The sequence below is a fragment of the Muscardinus avellanarius genome (assembly GCF_963383645.1).
Source record: "Muscardinus avellanarius genome assembly, chromosome: 2".
Lineage (NCBI taxonomy): Eukaryota > Metazoa > Chordata > Mammalia > Rodentia > Gliridae > Muscardinus > Muscardinus avellanarius.
The window spans coordinates 108784393-108793654 of record NC_137787.1 but is presented as its reverse complement, the minus strand read 5'-3'; the positions used below and the strand labels follow the sequence as shown (position 1 = coordinate 108793654).

The window sequence follows — 9262 nt, the reverse complement described above, 5'->3', positions numbered from 1 at the left end:
TGCAGTGACTTCATGCCCCAGCTGCCTCTGAGAGTTCCCAGAGTGAAGCTTTACAGCTCTAGTCATCTTGCAATGCCCCTCCAGTCCCAGCCCCACTCCCCTACTAGTGTTTGCCACCAGCAGAGCTGCTTGAGGAGCCAGTATCCACACCAACGATGTGGGAGTGGCTGGCCATGGCCGCAGAGGGCTATGCAGGGTCTGTGCAGAGATGCACTGAGAGCAGCCCCCTCCCGGGCCTGCCCTAGCTGGCCACTGGGCACCGTGCCTCCGAAGGACCCCCAGACACAGTTGTAAGCACCTGTCCCTCGTCGCAGTGGCACAGGCCTCGCTCTGGAAGGCTTTGTTTCGATCACTAAATCTTGTACCAAGTAGCTTTCAACAATCATCAGACTAACGGCATTTTATTTTTAGAGAAAAATAATTGAAAAATATCTAGGTTTACATTTCAATGTTTTCTCTAGATACATGAATTCCCTGAATGGCTGGACTGAAAATGGACATAGAGGACCACAGTGACCTGCAGAAAGCAAGTGAGAGGAGCTGACCCACAGGTGACTTTTATTCTAGAATCAGGTACGTGCTGAGAGCTTTGGCCCGCAGATTCTTCATCTCCTCCAGCACCTTTTCTCCTGCCTTCTCTGTGGGTTGTGGTTGGTCTTTCACTTCTCTGAAGATCAAAAGCAAAAGATACAAGAAAGGCTCATGAGGCACTTAGTAAAACATCCATATCACCCACATATGCCCAGTGCTGCCCGGGAGGCTGGAGCTTCTGTTTCAATGTATTAAAAAGTTTGAACTTTATTTATTTATTTATTTATTTATTTATTTATTTATTTATTTATTGTGGTACTGGGGTTCCTGTAAGGCCTTCTACCTTCGGGCTATACTCCCAAACCTATTTTATTTTATTTTATTTTGGAAACAGGGTCTCTTAAGCCAGTGAGGCTGGCTTCGAACCTGCACGATCCTCCTGTCTCCGCCTCCCAAGGATGGGGATTACAAGCCTGTGCCACCACACCCGGCTTGAATTATATTTAGTAATACCTTACTAACCACTGAGAACCCTCAGCTTACAAGTGATCCGAACTTGGCTTCCAGGCTCTGCTGCATCAGTTTAAGTTGCATTAATGGCAGCTTACTAAGTGTTAGTCTCCACTTTCCAAAGTCGTAACTCTTCTATCTCCCAGCATTGTTGTAAAGGCAAAATGAGACCCTAGCATGATATCTTCTAAACTGACAGTCAGCATTAGTTGTTTTTCTCCTTTATAAACACACACACACACACACACACACACACACACACACACACACACAATTTCTGACTCTGATATTGGCAGAAGTATGAGTTATACACTCAATCTAATAGTGATGGTGAGCTGTAGCCAAGGTTGCTGGGTAGAACTTTATGTGGTATAAAAAGAGGTTTTCAGTTAATGGGTGCCATGAGGACTGAGGCCACGAGCTGAGTGGGAATATCTGGGCTTCTTGGGGTCACCTTGCATCTTGGAAGCTGGGCCCAAGGGTGAAGGTGCAGGTGCAGATGCAGCTGAGAGACTGTTTCCCACCATTCAGACATCTGGGAGGAAGTGAGGAGTATCAAGAAGACAGATGTCTCCTCTGAGTACTGTGATCTGAGCTAAGCCATCTTGAAGACAGGAGAATTCAACATAAAATGAAAAGATTCTGAGACTTTATTTATTTATTTTTGGTGGTACTGGGGTTCCTGGAAACCCTTCTCTGGGCTATGTCGGGGCCCACTCGGCTGGACCGAGGTGGCACCCAGGCTTGTTACCAGCGTGGACTCAAGATGGCGCCTGGGCTTGCAGCCAAGTCATGAGGCTCACGAGGGTGGCGGTGCCCTGAGCCTGTGCAGTGAGCCCTATCAGGCGCCTTACGGATGATTAGTGACGCAGCGCCTCGTGCTACCACCTGCCCGCCCAGGAGAAGGTTGAAAATGCGCATGCCCTAGCGGGAAGCGAGGAGGGTTGGTGGAGTGATGAGGGAGGGGATAGAAGACTGATGTTGTTTTTACCTGAGAGGGCGTTGAGAGAGCATTAAAGAGGAAGGAGCTTCATCAACAGAGTCGGCGTTTGTTGGGGCCCACTTGGCAGGACCGAGGTGGCACCCAGGCTTGTTGCCAGCGTGGACTCAAGATGGCGCCTGGGCTTGCAGCCAAGTCACGAGGCTCACGAGGCTGGCGGTGCCCTGAGCCTGCGCAGTGAGCCCTATCAGGCGCCTTACGGATAATTAGTGACGCAACGCCTCGTGCTACCACCTGCCCGCCCAGGAGAAGGTTAAAAAGCGCGCATGCCCTAGCGGGAGGAAGGAAAAAGGAGAAGGAGCTAAGAGGGTTGGTGGAGTGATGGGGGAGAAGATGGAGAAGATCTACGGGAACTGTACAAGAACCTGGGGTAATAAAACTGCTTGAGGAAGATCGTGTAAGAGTCGTCACTGCGCACGACAAGTGGTGGCCCGTACGGGGAACTTCGCTTTGATCAGAACCTCGGCAGTCCAGGGCAGCTGGGGCAGCTGGCTGGTAAGTACTCCTTGACTCCGAAAAGGGAGGAGGAGGCTCCGTTTACGGAGGGTTATTTTCCCCGATCAAAGGGGGCTCCATTAAGGAGGTAAATAAGGCTCGCGGATAAGCGAGGCTCGCGGAAAAGCGAGGGACAGCGCTGTATTTTCCCCGATCAAAGGGGGCTCCATTAAGGAGGATATTTTTTAAATAAGGCTCGCGGATAAGCGAGGCTCGCGGAAAAGCGAGGGACAGCGCTGTATTTTCCCCGATCAAAGGGGGCTCCATTAAGGAGGATATTTAGTAAATAAGGCTCGCGGATAAGCGAGGCTCGCGGAAAAGCGAGGGACAGCGCTGTATTTTCCCCGATCAAAGGGGGCTCCATTAAGGAGGATATTTAGTAAATAAGGCTCGCGGATAAGCGAGGCTCGCGGAAAAGCGAGGGACAGCGCTGTATTTTCCCCGATCAAAGGGGGCTCCATTAAGGAGGATATTTTTTAGTGTAAGCAAGTTAGAGAATCGGGCTGGTCCTGATTCGACTCCCTCTCCTAATCCGCCACCATAGATGGAAGACACCTGAGGTTAGCTGGAAAAAAAAAAAAAACTTAGAAAATGAAGAAAGAAACTAAGATAGAAAATGAAGGCGCCTAATGTGTAAATAGTAATAAAGGATAGGTCAGAAGATTAGTTCCTAACGTAAGAGTTGTAAAAATATACAATGGGTCAAAAAATAAGTTTTTTGTTTTTTGCATATATGTTAGAAGATATGCTCTGTGTTAAGTTTCCTAAGGAAGAAACTACTGCTCGGTACCGTAGAGATGAGTTGTTTTCTTTAAGATCTTTGGGGAATTATTTCTACTTTCCCTCTTCCTTTACCTTGGTTAATGAGGTTGTTTTATTGATACCTGTTTTCTGACTTTCTGCTATGCTTCTATGCACCCTTGGAGACTTTGGAATTTCTGCTCTTATTGCTGTAATTGTGGCCTCTGTGGCCGTGGCAGTTATTGCAGCCACTATGAATGCTCTATCCTCACATGTGGCTGCTGGCATGGCTCAGTAAGCTCAATTATCTGGACTATATGTATAACGTATGTGCAGTATCAGAATTTCTCCCATGCAGGCAATTTGTTTCGTCAATTAAGCAAGACGCTTCTAGGAACTTGGAGCCGTGAATTTGAACACACCGTGATTGAGCTATGAGCATCCATCGCTGCAATTAATTCTACCCGCGTGGAAGTCGCCGCAGTACAACAATGAATGGACTTAATACACGGAACATTGGGTTTTTTAAAAAACTGGGGTGGCATGGCGTTCTGGGCATTCTTGCTGGTGGTAGCATGATGTTTCATGGTTGGATATATCAGGCGAACTCGACAACGCGCACTGCAACAACAGCGCATATTGGTGCAAGCTCTGGCAGCCCTAGAAGCTGGCTTATCTCCCCATGTATGGCTCAGTATGCTGGATCGGTAGTCAGTGACGGGTAAGATCGTCCCCGGGACCTTTCAACCTAAGACAGGGAAACAATCATGCTATTGTTCTCCCAATGACGGGTAAGAATGGTCCTTGAGGGTCGGCAACCTAAGACAGGCACGATCCCGAGCCTTATTTTAATAAAACAAAAAGGGAGATATGTTGGGGCCCACTCGGCAGGACCGAGGTGGCACCCAGGCTTGTTGCCAGCGTGGACTCAAGATGGCGCCTGGGCTTGCAGCCAAGTCACGAGGCTCACGAGGCTGGCGGTGCCCTGAGCCTGCGCAGTGAGCCCTATCAGGCGCCTTACGGATAATTAGTGACGCAACGCCTCGTGCTACCACCTGCCCGCCCAGGAGAAGGTTAAAAAGCGCACATGCCCTAGCGGGAAGAAGGAGAAGGAGAAGAGGGTTGGTGGACAGGAAGAGAGTTTCTTGGCGGACTGCTCTGGGCTCCGAGCTGGGACGGACATGTTCACAAAGCCACCACTGTGACCGGTGTGTGCTGCAGCAGAGACGTAGAGTGCCACGGAGGAGGGTTGGTGGAGTGATGAGGGAGGAGATAGAAGACTGATGTTGTTTTTACCTGAGAGGGCGTTGAGAGAGCATTAAAGAGGAACTGTACAAGAACCTGGGGTAATAAAACTGCTTGAGGAAGATCGTGTAAGAGTCGTCACTGCGCGCGACAGGCGTTCATGTGTTTCTTCCCTAGGCTCTGCTGGTCAGAGCCCTAGGGACGCGACAAGTGGTGCCGAGACCCGGGAACGCCGTGGAAAAGGTTCACAGGTAAGCGACAAAATAAGATAGGGCTCGCGGATAAGCGAGGGACAGCGCTGTGTAGGTTCGCAGGAATTTGCGACTGATAGGTTTGCAGGAATTTGCGACTGATAGGTTCGCAGGAATTTGCGACGATAGGTTTGTAGGATCATGGGGTCTAAGGTTGCTAAAGTGAAAGCAGCCATTTTAGAAAATTTGAAAGCGAAAGAGGAGATTTCAGGGAATGGTCAACAGGCAGTCTCTCAGAGGGATGAGGAGTCCTTTGAAAGCGACTCCTCTAACTCCCCTGAGGAGGAGATATGGCCTGTTTCACCAGAAAGAGATAAGAAGGAAGAAGCTCTGTTAGAATCTTGGCGCAGATTTCAAATGTCTTGTGATAGAAAAAAGAAACACCCTGAACCTTCCGCTCCTCCCCCTCCCTCTCCTAATCCGCCACCATATTTTACTGAGAAAGGAAGGTCTGATAGATGGAAGACACCTGAGGTTAGTCCGTGGGTGGAGATATTGCCTACACCAGGAGCAGAATGCTTCTATGCACCCTTGGAGACTTTGGAATTTCTGCTCTTATTGCTGTAATTGTGGCCTCTGTGGCTGTGGCAGTTACAGCTGCTGCCGCTTTGGCGACATCTATAAATACTGCAGCCACTATGAATGCTCTATCCTCACATGTGGCTGCTGCCATGGCTCAGCAAGCTCAATTATCTGGACTATATATAACGTATGTGCAGTATCAGAATTTCTCCCATGCAGGTAATTTGTCTTGTCAATTAAGCAAGATGCTTCTGGGGACTTGGAGCCGTGAATTTGAACACACCATGATTGAGCTTCGAGCATCCATCGCTGCAATTAATTCTACCCGCGTAGAAGTCGCCGCAGTACAACAATGGATGGACTTGATACATGGACAACGCACACTACGCAGCGCCTCGTGCTACCACCTGCCCGCCCAGGAGAAGGTTGAAAATGCGCATGCCCTAGCGGGGAAGCGAGGAGGGTTGGTGGAGTGATGAGGGAGGGGATAGAAGACTGATGTTGTTTTTACCTGAGAGGGCGTTGAGAGAGCATTAAAGAGGAAGGAGCTTCATCAACAGAGTCGGCGTTCGTGTGTTTCTTCCCTAGGCTCTGCTGGTCAGAGCCCTAGGGACGCGACAGGGCTACACTCCCAGACCTATTTTGTGTTTTTATTTTGGAAACGGTCTCCTGGCTTCGAACCTGCGCGATCCTCCTGTCTCTGCCTCCCAAGCATGGGGATTACAAGCGAGACATTTTTTAAACAGGGTGATGTGTAAACTCTAAAAAACCAAAAGACTTGGAAAGATAGGCGTGGTGGCACACGCTTGTAATCCCAGCATTTGGGAGGCTGAGACAGGAGGATCCTGGTTCCCGGTCAGCCTCAGCTACTTAGTGAGGCCCTTTGCAACTCAGTGACACCCTATTTCAAAATAGTAAAAAATAGGGCTGAGGGTATAGCTCAGAGGTAGACTGCTCCTGGGTTCTATCCCTAGTACTGCAAAACAAAACAAAACAAAAAACACTTTTGGAAAACCAGAAACATCAGAAATTGGAGAATTGAAATGTTCCCTAATGCACATGATTAAAGATCATGTTTCTCCTTAACGACACTAATGATTAATATTGTGATGAACTTAGGAATGTTGAATGATATGTCAGAAACTAAAGACATTTTACAATAGAGCCTTGGTGTACAGCAAAGCATCTATTTAGCTAGTTACAGTCACTAAGGGAGAGCAGGTGATTCTTTACATCAATGAAAATAAATATTAAAATGTCAGGTTTTTTTGTTTGATTTATTGTTTCTTGTGATGTTGGGGATAAAACCCAGGGTCTGGTGCACTTTAGGCAAATGTTCTACCACTGAGCTATACCTCCAGCCTGTACACAGATTTAATGGGGAAATTAAAAATCATGTATGTGTTCTTTATTTTCTGTCCTGTCCTCCCAAGCTCTGGCTGTATGCTGTGTCTGACAGAGGAAGTTCTTGGTTTCTGGCTGAGGCTGAAGGAGGTGAGGGAGATGAACAGAAAAATCCAGAAAGGCTACCTCAAACATAGGATAATGCTTCCTGTGGGCTCAAGAGAATGTCAGGGCCTAAAAAACTGCAAAATGGTCTATGAGCTATCAACCTGTGAGAATACTATGCAGTCAATAAAAGAATACTCATGTTGACAATTTTGACATGTGAAAATATGCACATAAAGAATTTTAATTGTCAAAGAGGTCAGCTCAAAATATCCTGAAAATTTTTATTACAAATGTGTAACATGAGCTGGGTGTGGTGGTGCATGCTTGTAATCCCAGCATTTGGAAAGCTGAGACAAAAGGATCCCAGGTTTGCAGCTAGCCTCAGCAACTTAGTGAAACCCTGTTTCAAAATAAAGAATAAAAAGAAATAAGGCTCAGAGGTAGAATGCCCCTAGGCTCAATCCTCCAGTACAGCAAAAACAAAACAAAACAAAACAAAAAAACCCCAAAACAAAACAAAAACAAAAAACAACCCTCTGAAAAATGAAAAAAAAATGGTGTAATATGTTATATATTTATTTTATTTTTGTGTGTGTGTGGTACTGAGGGTGGAACCCAGGGGCTTTTCTACCTCTGGGCTATACTCCCAGACATATTTTATAATTTATTTGGAAACAGGGTCTCACTAAGTTGCTGAGAGCCTCACTCAATGGCTGAGGCTGGCTTTGAACTTGTGCGATCCTCCTGTCTCAGCCTCCCAAGCGCTGGGATTACAAGCATGCACCACCAAGCCCGGCTTATTTATGTTTTATACATAGGTTATATATACATATGTGTGTTTATATTTGTATTTGGTTCATATATATGTATTTATATTATAAATTAGAAGCTAATTTGATGTGTAGAAAATGTTCAGAATTCATTGTTAATTTTTTTGTAAAGTAGCTGAAATACATAAAAAATGACACTATTTTGGGTGAATAAATAAACTAGTAACTTCCAGTTTATTTAGCAATAACATTATAATCAAATGTCATTTAACATTAACTCTATAGTACTGTAGTACTGTAGTACTGAGTGAAAAACTACATTAAAGAACAAATAGGAAAGTACTGGCCAGCCAGGTGTAGTGGTGAAACGCCTGTTCCTGGTGACTCAGGAGGCGGAGACAGGAGGAGCATGGTAAGTTTGAGGCCAGCCTGGCAACTGAATGAGAACCTGCCTCAAAATGAAAATGACAAAATCTAGTGGTGTAGCTCAGTAGTAGAGTGCCCATAGGTTCAAGCCCCAGGACTACAAAAAGATTAAAGAAAGAATTTACTGGGTGTTCCCTAGCTCACAGGCAAGACATTTTATTCATAGATAATTTTTGATGTAGAAGAAAAAGATTATTATTAAAAATCCTTAGTCAACTATGTGCTGGTATTGGGAAAGGGCTTCAAAATGTAAAGGACCCTGCAGAGTTCCAGGCACCAAGGGTGATTAGCAAAAAAATAGAGGAAGCCCAGTGTCTTTTACATTGTAAAAGATAACCTAAGATTTCCCAAGGATGTGAAGGGATGCCATAAGCTTTCAAGAGATCCCAGACTCCTAAAATTAATTAACACATTTTGGAGTGTAACAAGAGGCTTGGGGCCTGTATGGGAGGCAGGGCAGGGCTACAGGAAGGAATCACCACAGCAAAAGACCTGTCCCGAGAAAGGGCAGATCTAGTCAGGTCAGAAGTCTTGGTATAAAAAGGTTTTGTATCCAAAAGACTTGAGTGACTTATTTCCAAGTCACTCACCTACACCCTTTGGGGTATAGGGCTTTACTATCAGTTTCAATCTTTCCGTCTTTGTAATAATAAAATCGCTTAAGCTTACAGCAAAAGAGTTCAGGCTACTATTTTCTGCACATAGCTCAGAACAAGAACTCCTGGCTACATCTCACTGTTACAGTTTGGGAGCCCAACAAGGCCCCAATAAAAAGTCTCACACTGTAACAAACTATCTGAAACTTGAAACAAAATATAAAGTACATCTTCTAATCTTAGCTTATCTTCTGCTCAGGTACAAGAAGTTTGTGTGTGTATATGTACACTGGGTAGTGTAGTATGAGATTTTATGGAGTAAAGTAACTGTTCAAAACAGATGATTGCAGCCCAGTGTGGTGGTACACGAGGATTGCGCAGGTTCGAAGCCAGCCTCTCTGGCTTAAGAGATCCTGTTTCCAAATAAAAATATAAAAAATAGGTCTGGGAGTGTAGCCCAGAGGTAGAAGGGCTCCCAGGAACCCCAGTATCACCAAAACAAAAAACAAAAACCCCCAAAAGACAGATGATCACTAGAATTCTATTTACAATTTTTATTTTCTAAATTTTCTTCTACTAGAAACTGCCAACCCATTTTTCTGAGAAATGTTGGTTGCTGCAGGCCTCTGAAACAATCACAAACAAACCAGAGAACCCTCAACACTCCCTGAGGCAGGCCAGAAAAAGCCAGCACCCCCAGGGAAGCACCTCAACAAAGAGAGA

At 45.7% G+C, this 9262-nt stretch overlaps 1 protein-coding gene across 1 annotated transcript in view; it reads right to left on the bottom strand.

The window, feature by feature from the left end:
- Window positions 1–558: 558 nt before the first annotated feature.
- CFAP221 (cilia and flagella associated protein 221) overlaps window positions 559–9262 on the bottom strand; it is a gene marked incomplete at both ends in the record, with an annotated part of 117304 nt that continues 108600 nt past the window's right edge. Inside the window, one exon of the mRNA XM_080690092.1 lies at window positions 559–667. Within this exon, the coding sequence (XP_080546218.1) occupies window positions 559–667 (109 nt within the window). The remainder of the gene's footprint in view (window positions 668–9262) is intronic.